The sequence below is a fragment of the Grus americana genome, chromosome 26 (assembly GCF_028858705.1).
Source record: "Grus americana isolate bGruAme1 chromosome 26, bGruAme1.mat, whole genome shotgun sequence".
NCBI classification, from domain to species: Eukaryota; Metazoa; Chordata; class Aves; order Gruiformes; family Gruidae; genus Grus; species Grus americana.
In genome coordinates this window covers 2,395,000-2,415,378 of record NC_072877.1, presented here as the reverse complement: position 1 = coordinate 2,415,378, position 20,379 = coordinate 2,395,000, and the positions used below count along the sequence as shown (strand labels likewise).

General features: G+C 59.3%; 1 protein-coding gene across 6 annotated transcripts in view; it reads right to left on the bottom strand.

Annotated features, from left to right (window-relative positions):
- Positions 1-20,379, bottom strand: part of PEBP4 (phosphatidylethanolamine binding protein 4) — an 83,640-nt gene that overhangs the window by 5,128 nt on the left and 58,133 nt on the right. For all 6 annotated transcript variants that reach the window (XM_054804522.1, XM_054804518.1, XM_054804521.1 and 3 more), the window contains 2 exons: positions 3,720-3,765; positions 2,156-2,272 (listed from right to left, as the gene is read on the bottom strand). In XM_054804522.1, the coding sequence (XP_054660497.1) occupies positions 2,156-2,272; positions 3,720-3,765 (163 nt within the window). The remainder of the gene's footprint in view (positions 1-2,155; positions 2,273-3,719; positions 3,766-20,379) is intronic.

The following is a 20,379-nucleotide window of genomic DNA, read 5'->3' as shown; positions in this document are numbered from 1 at the left end:
CTCCCTGCACCCACCGAGTGCTCCGGTCAGGACATCTCTCCCTCTCCGGGCTTAGCACCCGGTGACGACGGGTGCCACCATCTTTGGTGAGACGGAGATATCACTGCCATCAAATGTAGGACAAAATAAATGTAATAAGAAGGGGCTGGTGTAAGGCCAAGCAAGATGGAAAACCCCGAGCAAGGCTGCAAGCTGTGCCTGCAGCATCGCTGTGCGAACCCGCACCTCTTGTACCACGGGAGGAGAGGACCAAGCCAGAGCCACGGAGGAGCTGGCTGAGTTTCTCACCCGCGGTCTGCTGGGGTCAGGGTCAGGCTCTCCTCATTTCCACGCGCAGCCAAAGGCGTTTGCTCCTCTCCCCCACGCGCTGCCTTTGCGCCGTGGGGCCAGACTGCAGCACTCAGCCACGCGGGGCTGGATGCGCCGGCGGTTCGATGGGTGTTTGTCCCACTGCGGTCCCTGGGGGTGGATTTATTTAAACCCCTTGAGACACCAAAATCTGGTCCTTTCTTGGCTTCTTTTAGGGCTCATACCCTGCTCGCCGGCTGCCCTGGGAATTAAAGAGATGGGCTGCTGGCGGGTGGTGGTTCAATCCGGCAGCACCCGCTGGACAGGCCAAGCCTGTGATGCAGCAGTGAAACGGTTAAAAATAACCTTCAAGCAGCTACTTAAATAACAGCCTCCGCCGAGACAGCCGCAGCTGTCTGACAAACGGCGATGCTCAGGCATCGGATGTTGCGGAGAAAATATCCGCTGCTGTTTTCACGGGTCTTTCCCAGGGAGCCTGGGAAGGGCCGAGAAACTTGAGGATGGGATGGAGACGGTGCGGGGTGGGGAGCACCCGTCCAGCCTGCGCCTCAGGGGACGGGGGGGGACGGGGGGGGCATCTTCTGCAGGACACATGGCTCTGGTGGTTGAACCCCTTTTGGTATGAAATTTGGGGGCTGGAGCTGCACGTTCTGCTAATAAGAGGATTTATCTGGAAAAAGGTTTTTGTGGGTGTCCCAGCCTCCCCTCCCAGCCCCAGGATGGGGACGCGGGTGCGTGGTCCCAGGTGACAGCAGTGGAGCCCCCTCCTCCGACCACGCCTGGGACGAGGGGCTGGGGAAGTGCCCCACTCCGCTGGCAGGCGGGTGGCTTCAATGCATGTCATTAAGAAGCAGAGCTAATGAGCCAGAAAGCAAACCGATGGGCAGAAATAACCCGCAGAGAGACTCGCAGCAGCAGGCAGCCCGCTCCGGCCACAGGACAAGCATCACAGCTCCGCGCCGGGCAGGTTTTGGGGTCTCTCCCTGCACGGGGGGTCTGGGGACAGCGATCCCCACGGAGCCACCGCTGCCGCCTGCCTTCCCGCGGGACGTGCAGCGTCGGTGAGCACCGCGCAGGGGTGAGTCAGGCCGGCGCAGACGAGACGCACCGACCCGACCTGCCGATCGAGCTGCGCTCATGTGGTCCCGGCTGGGAAAGTTTTGAAATTTCCCTTGCCGAGGCCACGCGAGCTGCAGTGCCCCGTGCGCCAGCCACACCAGCACCATCCGGGGAAGGAACCCACGCTTTGCATTTTGCAGGATGGGTCCTTGCCCGTGCCGGGGATGGGGGGGGTCCCCGTGGGCTACCCCACGCCCCAGGGTGCACCCACTCGGGATGAAGCAGCGGGGCTGGTCCCATCGTGTCTCGGGGGGGGTCTCGGCTGCTTGCCTCCATCCTCGCCATGCAGCATTTTGGGAGGCGGCAGCTCTGTCCCCGCACCGCACGGGGCAGAGGGGAGCTGGGAGGTGGCGGGCGTTGTGTCAGCCCGGTTTGAGCAATCCCTTGCTAAACCATCTCCACTTCTTGATCCTTATCTTCGCGCTCCGAGGTGGCAGTGATGAAACTCTCGCAGCTTGGGGGGGGGATGTGCCAGCGAGGACTTCGCAGCCAACGAGACCTCTCCCTGCTTCCGATCCCGCTAGCCAGGCGGTTACCAGCCGTTTTGCCGAGGGTTTCTGCTGCCTTGGAGGGACTTCCCACCCCGGCCGCGTCCCGTGTAAGGATTCAAAGTCCCTTTACACCAAATAAGCATCCCCAGCCCGGCACTTCTGGCATGCCTGAGCACATGGCATTATCCGTACCCCCGGGAAAGCCCCTCCGGGCACGGCGCGGGGCTGCTCCTTACCCAGGGAGACCCGCTCCTCGGGGCTCAGGGCGATGGCCTCGTGATCCGGCTGCTCGTACAGGTGGAGCTGGTAGCGGTGGTACCCGCTGCGGGGCGGGGGCGTGGGCCGGACGTAATCTGGGGATGCAAAAGATAACGGCTGAGCATCCTGCTGAGCGGGACCCGCGTCCCACCGTGACCACGTGCCCACCACCCCGCTCCAGGCTGGGATCAGCTCTCCCACGCAGCGTCGTGCACCAAGGCCCCTCGCCACGCGTGGGGCTGGAGGGAGAAAGCGCTCAGCAGCTCGGGTGTTTTATGGGCGAGAGCAGCACTGGGCCCCTCCAAATTCACCCCCGCCCTTACCACCACCCGGATCCCCCCCGTCTGCCCGGCGGCCAGCTCCTGTTTTCCCTCTCCTGAAACAACCTGCCCCCAACCTCCTGCCGCACCAGCCACCGCCCTCTCCTCCTCCTCCTCTTTCAACTTCAGAGCCCCGGGGTGCTCCTCGCCTCCGTGCCGCGCGCCTCGACCTCTCCTCCATCACCCTTCCCACCCCTGCACCATCCCTGCCATGCCCCCTCCCCGTCCCCCCCCACGCTGGGTGCATCCTCCCCTGGGTAGGGCCATGCTAGGGTAGGGGGGGGACACAAGCCTGAGACCCCCAGCACCCCGCTGGTGCGTGGCCAGCACCCCTCGCTCTCCCAGCTGCCCCACGGGGGTCCGGGGTGCCTGGCACACCGCCGGCTCTCCAGCTGCCGGGCTTTTGAAGTCCTTCCGCGCCCAGCTTTGGCGGGGGAGGATGCTCTTGTGGTCGAAGCAACGGGTTCTCAGGTGCTGGAAGTCCGGGGCTGTTTCTTCACCTTGCTGCAGATGTTCGGCGTGCAGGTGGGCACGTCCCCGAGCGCACGCTGTGCTGCATGCACGCCCTTAACCCAGCCGAAGCGGGAGCGAGCGGCGCACAGCTGCCCAGATGTGGGGCCTGCAGCTGGCTTGGGGCATAGGTGCATCCCCGGGGAGAGGAACATCACCGGGGGGAACCCCCCGCCCCGATGCACGGTGCTGCTGATGCAGCCACCCCTCATCCTCCGTCGGGGACGGGAGGACGTGACGCCAAGGGACAAGAGGCTGAAGCTCCTCCAGGACTCGGTCACCCACAGCCAGGCGAGGCCCCGGCCCCTCTCCCCCTCTCCTTTGGGGTGTAAACTCCGTGAGCTGCATCTGGCCTGTTGTGAACTGAAAGTCTTTGTTCGTGCAACATCACAGAAGTTGTTGGGATTCACCCACTTTTATCTTGTGTTTTTCTTTTTGAATGTATTTCCCAACCCCCCTTTTTGCACTCGTTTGGAGCTCTTCCAACCACCGGGGAGTTTTTTTAACCACTTTCGCCTCTAGAAAAATAAGCGAAAAAGTGGCTCCTATTTCAGACAGCGCCCAGCTGCGCCCTGCGGGAACCCCTCGCGTCCCTCCCTTGCATCCCGGCGCACTCGTCCCTGCCGGGCACGGCCAGCTCTGCCACCGCTTCATCGCAGCACCCAGCCTCGGCTGCGGGAGACCCCTGTTCCCCGTCGGGGTCTGCACTTACCCGTCAGCACGTGCCCTTTGACGTCCCCGGTCTTCAGTTCCGCACCCTGAAAGGACAAGAAGAGGGGGGTGAGGTGCTACTGAGACCCCCGGGAGAAGGACGTGGGTGGACGGACCCCTCCTGCCCCCCCCGGCTGCACCTGCTTCTCCCCAGGGACTCATTTTCCAACATTTTGGGTGTTTTTCTTGCAAAGGTCATTAGGGAACAGACCTCTCCGGGGGACGTTGCTGGGCCAGGGCGGGTGGGAAGGAGCGTGCCGGGGGCTTTTGGGGCTATTTGGGATTTAGAGGCTCGATGCATGGTGTCCTGGCACACAGGCGGTGCTGTCACCGTGCTGTCACCCGCACATGGGTGATCTGGTAACCTGGACCGGTGACCCAGGCTGTGGCACACCGGGAAAGCCGCAATAGCCCCATTAAAAGCCTTGGTGCCGCTTGGCACACCGGTATTTGGGAGGGGTGAACCACGCCGGGTGGGAAGGGGCCGACAGCGGAGGACCGCGGCAATTTGCATCGGTGTTTCTGTGGCAAAGCTTTGCTCCGTCGTGGTGGTTTTGCTCTCAACCGAAACTCCTGCCTGGCGAGCAAGCCCCACCACCCGGCAGGCTTGGCTCTCCATCCCTGGCCTGGGACGCTTCCCTGGAGGGGGGAGGCTTTGCCGAGACCGCCGAGCATCCCTTGGGGACCGGATTAATGGCAAGGGGACAGCGGCGGGAGCTTCGGGTGCATCTTGGCCCCACACAAGCCACCTCACCCCTGACCTGCTGTGCTATTCCCGGCCGGCTCCCACCTCCCACCGATGCTGCCTCCAGTGCTTGTAAATCCTCTCCTACGGCACCCGTTATTCCAGTCCTGCCCACACATGCGCCGCTGCCAGGGCTCCTCCGTCCTAACCTGCCCTGGGAGTTATTACCCCGAAAAAAAGATGCATCAGATAACTGCAAGCAAAAGTGCATGTGGGGAACATGGTCGGTTCCCCGGCTCTTTGGGATCAAAGCTTTGCTTTCTCCAGAAAGAAACCTGCTTTGCACTGAGTCACGGCTGGTGACAACCTCTCGCGAGCTGCCGGTGGCACAGCAAAGGTCACCGGGAAGCCAAGTGCCCGCTCAGGTCCCTGGCTATCGGCTCCCCAGCGCTGGCTCGCCACCTTGGCAGCTGGAGCCGAAAATATCCCGATGGCAGAGAGGTGATGACTAAGATTTTAGGCAGCGACCGGCAGTTTTGGATGCCTTTGTTCAGAGGGGGAAGGGAAGGCGGCACGCAGACTGCCGGGCGAGAAGCACCCCGGTGGGGGGGGGACACGAGGCCGTGGGGCTGCGCTGGCTGCTCTCTCCCTGCCTGCTCTACCCAGATGTGCGAGCACAACCTGCCCAGATGTGCGCGCCCGCTCCATCCAGATGCGCACTGCCCGCTCTGCCCAGACACGGCGCGCGCCTCCTCCATCCAGCTGTGCACATCTGCTCTACCCAGCCGCGCGTGCCCAGCCCCTTCAGCTGTGCCCGTTCCCCCAGATGTGCCGGTCTCGGCCGCAGGGCCGGGCTGGCGGATGAAGCTCGTAGCACATCCCAAACTGGCCGTGCGGCCGGGCCGGCTGCCAGACCCCGCTCTTCAAAGGCAGGGACTGAGGGGTTTTTTTCTGTTCCGGGTAGGGCTGCTCCCGTGCGGGGACCTCGCTGCTATTCCTGGCTTTGCCATGGGCTTATCGGGAGAGGCCGAGCCTCCTCCCTGTTTTCCTGCCTGCTGCTGTGGGTTGCCTGCTCGCCCCAGATGCAGTGGGTTCTGGCTAGCCCCGGGGATGGGAGAGTCAAAGGATAAAGCTCCTTTTAAGAGGCGAGAACAGGAAGAGGGCGGGAGGGAGAAAGTAGGGACGAGCACTGTAAACCCTGCCTTTTTTCTTTTTTTTTTTTTAATAGTAAACAGCTATTCTGAAAGCGAGGGAGCAAACTCGGGCACGGGCTGGCGGGGTTGGCTGCGAAGCCCTCTTGCTCCTGTGAGCGTTCCCCTCCCCGGGGTCCCGCGGGACCTGCAGCGGGTTTTTGCTAGTTTTGGGGACAATGGTTTGCAGGGAGGAATAAACTCCCCCTCCAGCCTGCTGCCCCTTTGCTGAAACGCCGGGCGAGGGGAGCATCACACGGTGTCGGCCCCCGAAGATCCCCGCCACGAGCAGAGCTAATGGACGCTGATGAGCTGCCGTGTTTATTAATGCCCTTTTATGAGAGCATTAATAGTTCCTAATGACACCATTTGAGCTTCCCAGCCTTTTATCTTCTCTTTCTCTCTTTCCCCCGCAGAGGACACAGTGTAGGAGGTAGAATTAGATACTTCCACCCTCCGGTCCGTGCTGTGTGGTGCTGAGTGCTGGAGGGGCACAGGATGCTGATGGGATGCTTGCATGGAGACCTGGACAGCCTTAAAAATCTGTACCACACCATTTCTGTGCCAGGAGCTCCTCTCTGTGCTCTTTTCCTTGGCCAAGAGTGGAGAAAATGATCCCCCGCCCCTGTTTCCGACACCCCTTTGCCAAGCCGGACACTGGCCGCACCGAGACTCTCTGGGAGATCGCAGCCAGCCCTCGGTGTTGCCTGCTGCACGTCGCAGCGTAGGGCGGGGGTGAATAAATAAATACAAATAAATTAAGAAGGCGGTGAGTCATATTTTGTTTTCCTCTTGATCTTTTTTTTTTTTTTTTCTCCCCCCTTTCTTTCCTTTCTTCCCCCTCTCCAGAACGTGTCTGATCCCATCGGAGAGGAGGGGAAAGGGATGGGTGGCGAGCAAGCCAGTGATTCGCCCGGGCGAGGACGGAGGGTTATGGAAAGTGGGTGTGGGAATCGGCACAATCGCTGGCAGGGGACCAGGACAAACAGATGACGGATGGGACCCAGGGCTGCGCGGCAGAGCCGGGCTGGGCTGCTGCCGTTTCGCCGGGAGCGCGCCCCAACCCGGCCCCGGGGACCCCGGGGACCCCGCGGGACTCATCCAGGTGCTGGGGGCCACGTCCCACGGGGCGGCAGCCGAGGTGCCGGCCCGGCAGCGCGCTGATACGATTAACCAACAATTAGCCAAGCGGGGAAGTTAATCCCCAAACAAACAGGGCTCCTCCTGCGCTGCTTGCTTACGGCACGCTAGCTTGACGGGGGGGGGGAAGGCGGCTTCAAAGCCGGCACAGCCAGGAGCCCAGATTTCTTATTCTCTCTTTCTGTGATCTTTATAATGAGGTCAGGATTTATGAATTGGCTCTCAGGAGCGCAGGGGAGCATCCCGGGAAGGGCAGAGCCGCCGGGATGGCAATCCAGCCTCCTGCAAGCAGAGCAGAGGCTTGAACGCGGAATCAAGGCATAAGATGCTAATTGCAGCTGGATACGGATCTGTTCAACCGCGTCCTCGCAGGGGAAGGTGCACGCTTTGGGTTTTCCTCCTCTCCACCAAAGCCAGCACCAGCGCTGAGGATCATTCCTACCCAGAAACGTTCAGGCTCATCCTGCTTTCCAACAAAAAGCATGTGAGAAAAAAACCCGGTCCAAGAGAAACTCTCCCTCCAATTATTTCTGCATGGAGGGAGGCCATGAGAGAGCAGGGCAGGGCCCGGCGAGCTCCCAGCGCTCCCAAACTCTGGCATTTCCCAGCTCAGCTGCCCCTTTGCATTTTAGCTCGCGTCCGCGCCGATCCCCGTGCCGGGGCACGGGATGGTCCCAAACTGCCCCGGCTCGCCCACGCCGCGCCGACCCTCTCGCTGCCGGCACAGCTCCAGACCACCCTTGCTTTTCCGATCACCGTCAAGCTGGGGTTTCGTGCCCGAAGGACACTGTCAGCCCCTACCATGCAAATCCTTTTTTTTATTCTAAATGTCACATCCCGTTATGCCAAAGTCGTTATGCCGCTGAATTAAAGCTTGGCGCGTCCACGTCGCGTTCTCTCCGTCGGGAAAGGAATTAGTAGAAATAGTAAAATACAGAGAAAGACGTGGAAGGAGTTTGTGGAAGAAAAGCCCACCGAGGTGGGGATGTCACCTCTGGCCGGGGAGGTCCCTGTGCTGCCGGGAGGGGAAGGGCACGGTGGGGAAGGGTCTCTCCTGGCTACTGTATTACTCAGAAAAGTGTTTTGACAGCGGATTCCCAGGGCAGGGATGGTGGGAAGAGCCCCCGGGTGCTCATGGCGGTGGAGGTTTGTGAGCAGCTCGTGCACACACGGAGCAAGGATGCTCCTGGGCATCCCCGGTCTGGGACGGCCGCACGCACCCAAATCTGCCCACGCACCCACCTGCACCCACACGCTTTGGAGGAAACCAGACCTCCCTCCTGCCTTTCTGCATTAGAAAGGCAGCGGTTTGGCTTTATCGAGGCTGCGATTTTCGGTGCGGCAGCAGACCCACCGGGTGCGTGCACAGCCCGGCTGGCAGCGGCCGTCCATGGCGCCTGCTGGCTGCTGACCGGCTGAATCAGGAGGGAAGCCGGGAAACCGAGGATTACAAATGTCCTGGCAGCTCACACACACTTTTGGCTGCCCAGCTCCCTGCACCCCTCCTCCTGCTCCCGGGCACGTCCCGGGGTGCCTGAGCCCCCTCCTGCTTTGTCTCCACGTGCTCAGCCCCGAGCCGGGGGAACCTTGGTGCAGAGAGGAGACGGAGGGTTGCACCCCCAAGGCCACAGATAAACCCACACCAAAGCCCGGCACAACACCCAGAGCCGGTGCCGGATCCCATCAAACCCCAAATCCCAAGAAACTTCCCCTTCCCACTGGAACCAGACCAGCTTTCCCAACCCCAGATGTTATCCTCCTGCTCCCTGGTGCTTCCCCGTAGCCACAGTTCCCGGATCCTGGGGATGACTCAGGGCCCTCGGCTGTTGCTCAGAGCCAGTTTCGCTCCCCTGGCACAGCTGGAGACGTGGCACAGTTGACCACGGACCCGAGGCAGAAATGATTCCCAGCATCTCACCGCCACCGAAACACAGGTACCCCACGCCTCCTGCCCGACTTTCCGCCCGGCTCTTAATTGCCCAGCCGCTCTGCTTTTCACGCATGCAAACGACAGGAGACTAATCCGCTGCTCGAGAGCCTCCTGCTCCTCTCGGCAGGCTCCGGCGACGCATGGTCCAGCACCGTGTCCCCGGGGACCTGCTGAGCTCCACGGGGCCGGATTCATGCAACAGCCCCAGCCCCAGCTCCCAATCCCCCAGTACCCATAGCCCAAGCCCATTATTTCAATTTTCTTTAACTCTCGTGCAGTTTCACCATTCCCAGTGATATTTCTCTTGCTCGCTGTCAGTCTGCGCGTGAAAGTTTGATAAACTACACCCGAGCCGCAGGCAGGAAAGGAGAGAGTGGAAAAGGTGCATTTCTTTCTGCAGGGAACCTCTCGTTAGGGCAGATCCAGAACCTCAGCGAGTGGTGAGGAAAAGCTAACCCGGGGTGCACCGGTCCCCCGCCGCCGGTGGATCTGCCTGTTTGGGGACTGACGCTGCTACGAGCACCCAAACTGGGTGTTTTTAATATCAGCGGCATGCCAGGCCGCTACTTCTCAGCAGGCAGTGACCGCCAAATGGATGGTGCTGCACGACTCCGCACCGATGCACTGCACAGCCTCATCCAAGAAAAAAATGAACCGAGGCTCGTTAGAGCCCCTTGGAAAACTCATCGCGAGTCCCCGAGGGTCCCCAAGGAGCAGAAGCATCTCGAGGGTCCCATTGCCACCCCCAGATCCCCAAGGGAAGCACCGCTCTGCCCGGGTCGGAGCAGGATGCTCTGATGCTGCTCCAAAGAACCTCTCCTCTGGCTTTCGGGGTCAGCATCGCCGACGATTTGCCCCGATTGCTTTAAGGGTTATTAGGTAGCGATTACAGCTTCTCGGCATGGCCCGGCTTTTTTTTCTAGATGGCTATAAATGGGGAAGGCCACCATAAAAATATATTAAAAAATAAATATCAGGCACGGTTGTAATTTAAATTAATGCTTGTCTGATACACCCTAATGCCCTAGGGAAGGACATGCTATAGGGTTATTAAGTAAGCAAAATAAACGTAAATCACCTCAGTGTTTGGGGTCTTTGCAAGATTTTTTAATCTAGGAGCGTGAAAGCAGCAGAGACAAAATGCTGCACTTAATAACCCGAACCGTTCGGGATCTGCACGCTGCAGAGACCTTCACCAGGCTCCCGTGTTTCCAGTGCCAGAACATCCCATTTCAAAAGAGGGAGGCTCTGCTGGGTGGATTTCCAGCGAGCGACAGATACCTGCTCGGCTTAGGCGTTGCTGGCACCACGCTCTGCCTATCTGCACCTTTCCTTAAGGATCTAGGTGAGGGGTCCAAGCCAGCGAGGCGGAGGCCGTGATGACACGCAGATGGTTTTGAAACTTCAGCCAAAACACTTCTGTTGAAAAAAGGGGGGGGTTTCTTTTCTTTTCTTTTCCTTTTTTTTTTTTTTAAATGTCTCTGATATTATAGAGGCAGAGGGTAGCGCTGGGGCAGGGGGAAAGGGATGCAGGATGCTGGGGTCCAGCCCCAGATGTGCAGCCGACCCGCTGCACGACGGCACGCGAGATGTGGCTCTGCCAGGACACTCGCAGCGTGGGTATAAGTGATGGGTTTGGGAACTGAGCTTGCCAAGAAACTGAGCAAAAGAGTTTTCCTGCTACCCCTTCTCTCCGGGGTCCCTGGCGGAGAAGCATCAGGGTTCGTTTAAGCAAGAAAATTGCACCAGTGGAATAAAAGGATGACTTAAATCAGCTTATGGGAAGGACTGTACATGCTCTGATTGCTCTCTACGCCGGCTCTGCCTTGCTTTCGTTCGCAGCGGCTGAAAGCCGGAGCAGCAGCGGGCAGGCAGCAGCGGGCAGGCAGCAGGCAGCAGCGGGCAGGCAGCAGGCAGCAGCACACGGTGGGGTGGCTGCAACCCGGCGCGCCCTGAAGACCCTTTTGGAGAGCGTTGCAATCGCGTCCTGCGCGGTTACACCCCATCTCCCAGCCCCTGGGCCTCTGTTGTAAACCGGGATGATAAATGATGGATGCGATTGCTAAGAACAACAGGGATGTTGATAGCAACCCCAGGGGCGTGTTAGGAAGCTGCGTGGATGCCGGGCTCCGCGGCTGGCTGGGTTTAATATCCCCGCGGTGTTGCAATTGCGGGCGAGCTCACGGCGGAGCTGTCTGCCAGATGAGTCACCCTGACCCACTGGCCCGGTGCTGCCCCGGCGAGGGGAGGGCTGGGGTGGGCTTTGTCCTGCGGGCGATCCAGCCGGGACCCCCCATAAGCATCCCCTGCCTCCTCGGGGCCGGTGGGATAAGGAGCGGTGCTGAGTTGCTGGGGTGGGAAGCGGCGCGGGGTTTGGAGGACGAGGAGGAGGAAGAAGGCCTGAGGATGGCTCAGGTGCAAGGAGGGGGCAAAAGGGGAAGGGTAGTTTTTGCACCTCGCCGAGTTTTTGCCCCGGTTGCCGCGGCAGGGTGGCACCGCTCAAACACGCTGCTTGCAACACCGATTTTCCCAGCAGCCGCCGAACCACACCTGCATCACTCCGTGCGGCCGCTTCCCTGCGCCGGGCTTTGGCATAAGCCTGGTCCTTCTCCAGGAGGTCCACCGGGATCTCCCCCCATTCACCCCATGGAGCTTGGGGGGGGGCGGGTGCCCCTCGATGCCCCCAGCGCTCACTGGGGCACCCCCATCACCCCCAGTTCGGATGGGGCATCCGCAAAACGCTACAAAAACTCCAGAGAAAGGTGCAGTACGAGAGGTTTCAAAGCCGTGAGCAAAGCCCCCGAGATTTCAACACGGGGAACAAGCTTGGACTGGCCAGAAAAAGGGCTGGGTAGGACTGGAAAGGTCTTTTCCATCCCAAGTCTCTACAGTTCTTGAGAGTGGAAAACTTGTTTGCTCTGCGTGCGTGTAGCTTTAAGATGAGCTTGCTTTTCCAGCAGCAGATTTCCGGAGGATTCTTGGAGAAACACCAAATTTTGCCTAATTCAGTCATTTAAAGGCCTGTAGCCCGATTCTGTGCGGATGAGAGCGGAGCCTGCGCTGAAACCCTCCCCTGGGTCCAGGCGCGGGACAGCCGTGAGGATGCACCCACGGGGAGACTCTGCTGGCTGCTTTGCCTTCGGGGACGGGAATATATTTGCTTCCGTGGTTTCAAAGCACAAGCACGTTCCCAGCGCTGCCGCTGTCCGAGCAGTCGTAAACAGTAATAAATACGTCTGTGGGGCGTGTGGGCCTGAACATCTCGTGTGGGAACCGCACATCCCTCTGCGAGGCATAACCAGGCTGGCAGAGATGCCCTAAGCTTCAGGCTGGTCCAGGGGGAAAGGACGGTGAGGCGGGCAGGAGCCCGGTGGGCGCTGGAGGCAGCGATAGGACGTGCCATGGCTACTCTCAGACACGATGGGAGGCTGTTGCGGATGAAAAACCAGCCCCGCCATCCCATAGCATGCTGCAAGGCTTTAGGGTCACAGAAAAACCTGATGTTTTCCAGCCACCAGCCAGCCTTCCCAAAAGAAGCATCCCCTCCCGCCTCTCCGGGGTGGTCCTGCGTTTCAGAGCGGGTTTTACGCTGCTGACGTGATGCGAAGGTCGGGTCCACGCTGATGCACCAGCAACAACCCGGGTTGAAACCCCAGGGTGTGAAACCGGGCCATGACCCCGGATTTTGGGGGGTGCTACCCGGTGATGAGAACCGACAGAGCCTGGTGAGTCGGGAGGCAGGATGCTGCGCTCATCGCTCCCCCACCTGCTACGGGGATGCTGCATCCCATCCTGGCAGCCAAGCCCCGGCGCGGGGGGGGGGGCACCTCGGGGCTGGAGGGCGGCCGTGGGTGCGTGCTCACGCCGCAAACCTCCCCTGCAAATTCCTCCTCCCTGGGGTGTCTGATCCCCGTCCCAGCCACCTTCCTGGGCGCGGGGGCGGATCAAAGCCCGCGCGTGCCAGCCCTGCTACCGCTCTGGGCCAACTTGGCTATTTCGGCTTCGCTAATCTGATGGGAGCGGTGGGGAAGGAGCGTGGGGTTGGGGGGGGGTTGATTTTTTCTTTAATTTTTTTTTTTTTTCTTCTTCTTCTTCCGTTGGCTAAAAAAATCTCCCCTTCGCATCTGATGACGACAGCCCCGGCCGGGACCCGCCGGGGAGGGGAACGTGCTGTCTGGCCCCTGCCAGCGCATCCGGGCTGCCGTGGGCTCGGCCTCGCCGTCCTCCCCCCCCCCCCCAAGCCGCTTCCTGACGGCGGGACTTGGCAGCGCTCGGAGGGAGAGTCCAGAGTTGCCCCTGGGACGGGAGAAACTCCAACAGGAAACATCCTTCGCTGGAGCAGCACGAGTTCTCCCCCTCCGCTTCCCTCCTGCTCGTTATTTTTTTTCAGGGAGGGGGTGGTTCTTGAAGGATGAGAGCTTTGGGACGCTCACAAGCCCTTTGCATTGATTTAGCCGATGAGAAAGAGCCAGGCTCGCCTTCTCGCCAGTGCTTTTTGCTGCCGAGCATCCTACAGCCCCCGGCTCAAGGCAGACCCGCACCGGGGCTGCTGACCCCCCCCCGCCATCCTCCAGACCTGCACCCCAGCAGGCAGCAGCTGCCCGGGGGCAGGAGCCGTGCAGGCAGAGGTCTGGCATCACCCGTCCCGAGGATGAGGGGTTAATGGCAGCGGCGCTGCTGCTGCTGCATGGCTGGCGGGCGCTCAGCACTGCGTCTGCCAAGGCTGCTCCGGCAGTGCCACGGACTTCCCTTTCTTCCATAAAAGTCCACCGGATCCGGGCTCCTGCGGGATGCTCTCGGCGCGGGAAGGAGGGGGCCGAGCCACCCTACCTGGGGCGCGTGCAAGCGCCGGGGGCTGTTTGTGCAATGCTCCCAAAAAAAAAAACCACCTTGGGAGCCAGGAGCCAGCGCTTGCCCCGCTCCCTACCCTGGCTTGGGCTCCAGCAAGGGAAAACCCATTTTTTATGTATTTTGGGGGTGGCGAAGCATGCGGCGGCCCCGTTTCAGCCCGGCTGGGTGAGGATGCAGGGAAAGCCGGGAGGCGATGGCGAGGCTGGGGCTGGGCAGCACAGACACGTGCTGCTGCTCGTGGCGTTTCACCAGCCCTGCTCGTGCCCAGGCTGGGGCTCAGACCCACGGCTTCTTGTCCAGGGGGATGCAGAGACGGCGGAGAGGCTTGTGGAGGAGAAGCGGAGGGGGTGTCCCCCCAGGGATGCCCATCGGTGCTCCTGGAGGTTATTTCTGCACCGCCTCCTTGCACAAACCACGTTTTCCTGCCACGGGGAACGGGACAGTCCCCCCCCAGCCCCAACAAGAATAGCTCCCCTGCTCCAGCTCCAATTATTTTGGGCCGCTTGTGGGTGGTGGTGCAAATATAAAGCCCAAGAGGTCCCTTCCCAGCCCTTTTCCCAAACCAAGGGGTCAAAACTGCAGGTACTCGGACGGAGCAGAAATGACCCCAGCAGACCCTGAGAGCTGCTCCCGCTGGCCCCACGCAGGCAGCACAGCCTGGTTTGGGTTCAAACCCCACAGATTTAGGACCAATCTACATCCTCACTCCTCCCCAGCCTACAACCAGGGCCACGGCAGGTCCCTGTGTTTGGGTGGGTGTCCCCGAGGCAGGCTGGGTGGGGGTCCTACCCCAGAACCAGCTCACAGCCTCTCTGGCTCGCAGGCAGCGCAGGCAGAGCCCCGTATCAGTTACAGCAGCAGACAAGATGTCATCACACCAAGAGGCCGGGGCTTGCATCAGAAGTGTCTTGCAACGAAGAAAGCCAAATTTTTACAGGAGAGGAGCACACGCTCGCTCTCACACACACACACACACACACCGAGCCTCGGTAATTAACTTAATAGGTTTCTTACAGAATGCCCCGTGAGTGATGCTCAACATATTCAAGTGTTGACAAGACGGCGCTGAACCCGACGCCTACACAACGGGCAAACCAGGCACCGAGCGCAGACACACCTTCGTTGTCTGAAACTTGTAGTAAAACTCCAAACCCGCCCTTGTGAAATGGGGAGACGAGCAGATGGGGCTGCGTAACCCTTCGCTTGCCGGCACCCGGTCGTGGAGCCCGGCAGGACATGTGTGAGGTGGCGGCGGGTCATTCCCAAGAGGGAAAAATGAATTTATAAGGGTCTTGAACAAGCTGGAAGCCGCCGCAGATGTTTCCATACGCACGTTCAGGATATGGTACCGATGGGGCTCAGCCCACCAGGACCATTTGCTGAGCACTGAAATAAATTAACAGCTTTTCATTCATCTATAAAAGTATGCACCCCTCAGAAATCTGCTGTAAATTCAGGGGAGGTGAACACAGTGTCATCCTCTGGATTTGCTCCAGGTCAATATTTGGGCCAAAAAAAGGTCCAAGCATGCCCTGGCAGTGCCGGATGGTCCCTCCCTGTGTCTCACCTGGATTTGCCCAGTTCCCAGAGAAGCCATTCCCTTTCCTCCCACCCTTGGCAAGTCTTTCCTATAAAGGGCACGATTTTGGTTAATCTGTATTAACGCTGTGGGTGGCCCGAGCCCCCAGCTCAGGAAAGCCAAGCCACATCAGTGCAGCGCTCTGCACCCTCCCAAAGAGCCAACAGTGCCCATGGTCACCATCCCCCCCCCCCCAAAAAAAAAAAAAAGAGAAAAAATAAATCCCTGGAAGAGGGATTAATGGGGAAACCTGTTTGGATGGAGATGTTTTGTAAGAGGCAGCAGAGAGCCATCTCCTGCAGACTCGGGGTGGGATCTTGAGTCAGGAAAATTGCTTAAGAAAGGGTGGTCGTTTGTACAGGTTTCGCCAGGTTGGGAAACGTTCTCCCAACGGCTGGGACCCGCGTTGTAAAACGCATGGAGCAATCCCCGGCGCTGTCATCATTATGCTGATGAGCTCCCAAACCCGTTGGGCTCCCTCGGCGTTCCCGCTGCCTGCTCCGTGCCGGCTGGGTCCCTCTGCAGCTGCACCCTCCCACTATCGCACGGGGATCGGCTCCGGCAGGCTCCGGGAGGGGGGGAAAAGTCTTTCAGCGGATGCTCACAACGCTTTACGAGCCTCGCAGCACCCGCCGGAGCAGGCAATGGGCTCATTCCAACATGTCACATCAGCTGGAAACATTTCAGCCTTTTTAGAAGAAGGGAGGGCTGGCCCGGAGCTGGGACACCGGGTTTGGGTGGTTCCTTCCCTGCCTCCCCGTCCCCCTGCACGCTGCGACCTCAGGGCAGTCACACAGCACTGCAGGGATGCAGGAACGGTCGTTATTCCTGTTTTAAGCAGATGCAAAAGGTGTTTCAAAGATTTTGATCGAGTAGAAGCACCAGAACCCGGGGCACGGCTATTTTAGGGGACTTTTCCACCCGGAGCACACAGATCACATCCGAAGAGCGCAGATGCTGCGGTGGGCAGACGATGCTGCTCACTGCAGACGAGACCTGGGCTGCAGAGAGCCAAATTCACGGGGCTGCGGTGTGCAGGAATTAAGGATTTAGCTGGGAGTTAGCTGTATTGTCAAGGAATTAAAGGTTTACCTGTGCGTTGCAGACGGAGGCTTAAATGTTTTACAAACACATTAGATTTACAGCTCTCTGAAATTTCGACACCGTTGGGTTTACCCCGCCAGGGAGGATTTTGACCAGGTCGGGATGGTTCTGCTGATGAAACCCATGCTGGTGGGAACAGCGGTGGGAGCTGGGAACCGCGGTGGGAGCTGGGAACCAACCTTTGCCCACGGCCACGTGGCATCTGAAACCAACCCCAACCCCTGCAAAGAGCCTGCCTGGGCTTTTGCACAGATGGAACCAAGTGCGATCAAACGCTCAAGCGAACCTTGCTCTGCCGCGTAATGTAAAGCCCTCGATTCAGCGTTCATTGGAGAAGGAGTCTTTGCACTAAAGTCTCTTTTCTCTCCCCAAAAAGCACAGTAGTACCCAGGAAGGCTCGTGGGAGCCAGAGCATCCCTTCCACCAGCACCTCCACCAGCAATGGGTGCTGGGTGGCTTCCCTCGGTCCTTAAAGCACATAATCGAGGTGAGACCCAGAGGCGGCTGCGGACCAGCAAAGGCAGCACACCCAGCAGCACCTTCCCGAGAGCCGTGAAGGGTGAAAGCCTGGCACAACGCAGGGGAAACGTATCCGAAACACCCTGCAAAGCCGGGGCTACGCCGGCTGCGCGCTGGCCCGCTATCAGCTGCCGATCGGGTATTGCACGGCAGGCAATCGCAGCCTGTTGCACGCATCATGCGAGCAGGGCCAGGCAGAGGTGCAGGAGCTGTGCAATGCCCAGCCCGGGGCTAGCAGGCTCACCCACACACTGGGAACGGGAGCTCTTGCTTGCAGCCCGCTGCGAGGATGAGCCCTGATGGCAGGCGGATAAGGCCGCCCTTACGTAAGGCTCGGGGTTGCGTGGAGGATGCGTGGCGGGAGCAGACTTGCTCTGGCCCCTGGGCTGCCTGCAGCCCCGGCCAGCCCAGCCCGGCCAGACTCGATGGCCCCAGGACGGATCCGGTCCCGCGTATGCCCGTGCACGGTGGGACGTGCAGCACCGTGCACCGGCAGAGCCAGCGGGACAGAGACCTGGGGCTCTCGTCCCCTGCTCTGTCCCCCATGCTGACGGTCCTTTCCCCATCCCGGTCCCTGCAGCTGCTCCCTTCCCACTCCTTTGGTACAGAGAGGTGCAAAATAGGTTGTTGTTCATGAGGGCGCTGGTGATTATTAATAATAACTCAGCTCCTTCATGCTCCAGTTTCCTCAGCGCTTTGGCAGGGTGCCACCAGGGCCCAGTGATTTAGTGCAACTTAATTATTCCCGGCGTTTCATCACCTCTTGTTTTTGATGTCTGTGTCTCTGTCAGTGCCTCACCTTCGTGACTAAGAGAGCCAGGGAAACAAACCGGTGCAAAAGGGAGAGAAAGGGGGAAAAACCCCAAGCCGGAGGGTGCGGAGCTGCAGCTCAGCGGCCAGGCGGGCAGGGAAGATGTCCCACGGGGACGCTGGCTGTGTCCCCCACCGTGGCGGCGGGGCCGTGCATGGGGATGCACGCATGGGGAGCCCGGCCATGGGGTGCGGGGGGCTCTCACCCAAAACCACCCATGGTTTCAACCCTTGGCCGTCGCTCCCAGTGGCAGAGCGAGCAACAGTCCACGACTGCTGCTTGTCAAAGGGGAAGGACAGCGTCGCACCTCCCCGCCCCTTAAACACCTCCGCAGGGGAGCGAGCGGCTGCCCCGGCCCCGGGAAGTGTTGGATTTGCTGGATTTGGCTCCTGAGTGCCTGGGCAAGCAAACGGGGGCTGCCAGATGGAGACCGGTAATAGGATTCCTGCGGCTCCCAGCCCTCCATCCCCGCTGCGGAGGCCGGGCTTGAGGAACCGCGAGCGCAGCCGGGACCAGCTCCCGGGACGGTGCCTTGCACCCACCTTGCACCCGCTGCACCCAGCGAGGGGTCACAGCGGGGATGTGGGGGGGGGATGCAGGGATGCGCGTGGGGGACAAGCTGCCCCGGGGAAGGAGGGCTCAGGGCTGGCGGCCCGTGGGCGGCGCGGGGAGCATCCTGCAGGCGTGTGGCTGGACGGGGGACAAGCGATGCACAGTGGGGCCCGGCGCTGCCCCCAGTCTGCTGGATTTCCCTGAGAAGATAAAGCTGGGGGCAGGCAGGGTGAGACGGCCACCGTCGTCTGCCAGACGTTTTACCCGGGACAGCGGGGCGCAGCGACGGAAAATGGAAAGAGTCTCTTTGAAAGGCCAAAGAGCCACTTTGAGGTGCAATGAGGGTGTCTAAGCAGGGTCTCGCACCCGCTCCCCCATCCCTCGCCCCCCCCGTGCTGGTGCCATGGAGGAGAGCTGCGACGGGCAGCGCATCCCTTCCAGCCAGGGCTGCTTATCAGCATCAATAACGCCAGCACTGCGGCAAACCAACGGGGCTTTGCACTGGGTAAAGCCACCGTGCTAAGCTAAACTCCGTTTTAAATAGCAATACTTCCTTTTCCTATAGTATTTTCCATCCATTCATTTCCAAGCATGTTAGAAAAGTGGGTGGGTGTCAGTAACCACATTTTATAGGTGCAGAAGCGCTAGTTCAGTGTGCTCAGTCACTAAACTGGTGTCAGTGCTGGGATTAAAGCACCTTCCCGCGCTGGCAGGCGCCTGGTCCCATCCCCAGCCCTGCGGCATCGCCGTGCCCGTGTCCCGGGGGGAATATCCCCAGCCATGGCGAGGTGCTGCCAAGAGAGATTGGGGGTCCCCTACCCCATCCCACTGAGCGGCTTGGCCGGCTCGTTAGGCCGGGGCGCTTCCATGTTCAACAAAGTACGGCAGCTTCACACTTCCAAAGGGAATTCTGCCGAGGGGAATTCAGCTGCATATTCCTGTCTGCTTGGGAGGGCACCTGAGGGATGTGGGATGGGATACAGGACTGGGATACAGGGTCGGGATGTAGCACTGGGATGCAGGGTTGGGATGCAAGGTTGGGATGTAGCATTGGGATGCAGGGCTGGGAGGTGGGGCTGGGATGAAGCATTGGGAGGCAGGGTTGGGATGTAGCACTGAGCTGTGGGGCTGGGATGTAGCATTGGGAAGCAGGGTTGGGATGTAACGCTGGGACGCGGGCCGGGATGTTGGCTGGGATGCTCACATTTTGGGGTGCAGCATCAGGTGCCCGGGCCAGAGCACAGGATGCTCCTCGGGCTGGCCGGGGTCCGGCAGCACCTCACCTGCAGAGCCGGGGTGGCGGAGAGCCGCGGGGCCAGGCTGGCTCAGCATCCCTGGGGGGGCACCCAGCGGCACGGAAACCCAGGCTCTGCTCCAGGCCATTCAAAACTCTGCAAAGCACCGGCAAACTGGGGAGCGGGGGACGAGAAAGCCAGGAATTTTCATTAAAGGGGGAGGGAAAAAAAAAAAAAAAAAAAAAGAAAAAACTATTTCCAATATTTCCCTCTGTGTCTTTGGCCTGGTGCAGCCCTTCTGCTCACTGCTCTGTTTATACATGATAGACAACTAATTAACATCCAAGCCTCTTGAAAGGTCTTTTCAGAGGTAATGTACTGACAGAGGATGTCAGTAAGGAGCAGTGATTTGTCTAAGCAGTGATCACATTGTTTCAGACTGAATGAGGTGAATATTAAACTGCTTTAAATGCACTCTTCATAAAGCACTAATTACATACTCCCGGGGGAGTACGGGCAAGGAATACTAAACAACAGAAAAGTCAACAGAGTGCTTTTTATAGTATGTTGCTGGGTTCTGTGTTTTTCTGTCTTTCTTTCTCTTGTGCGCTCTCTCTCGCGCTCACTCTCTCTCTCTCTCTCTCTTTTACAGTAAAATCACAGCACGCTGAAGAATACACATTTATAGCACAATGGTTCACATCTAATTATATGGCAATCATTAGTTTTAACCTGGGTGTATTATATTTTCTTTGATATATTGTGCCCCCCGGCATCTCGTTGCATAGAAGACTTCCAATGGCATTTTCTCCCCTCCCTTGAAAAAAAGTGCTTTTTTCCATCATTAGCATTTGCTTATAATTTTTTTTTTTCCTAAACAAAAATTTTAAATTGGCAGGAATAAAAGGGGCAAGGAGGGGAGGAGGAGAAATCCGTTTAATCAAAATAAGAATCTGTTCCCTCCCTCCTGGAATCGTGCACTTTATTATTACCAAGGTAACTCCACTGGGTTTTTAAAGAGAAAAGGAAATACAGAATGGGCCATTAATGAATTCCTGCAGATCC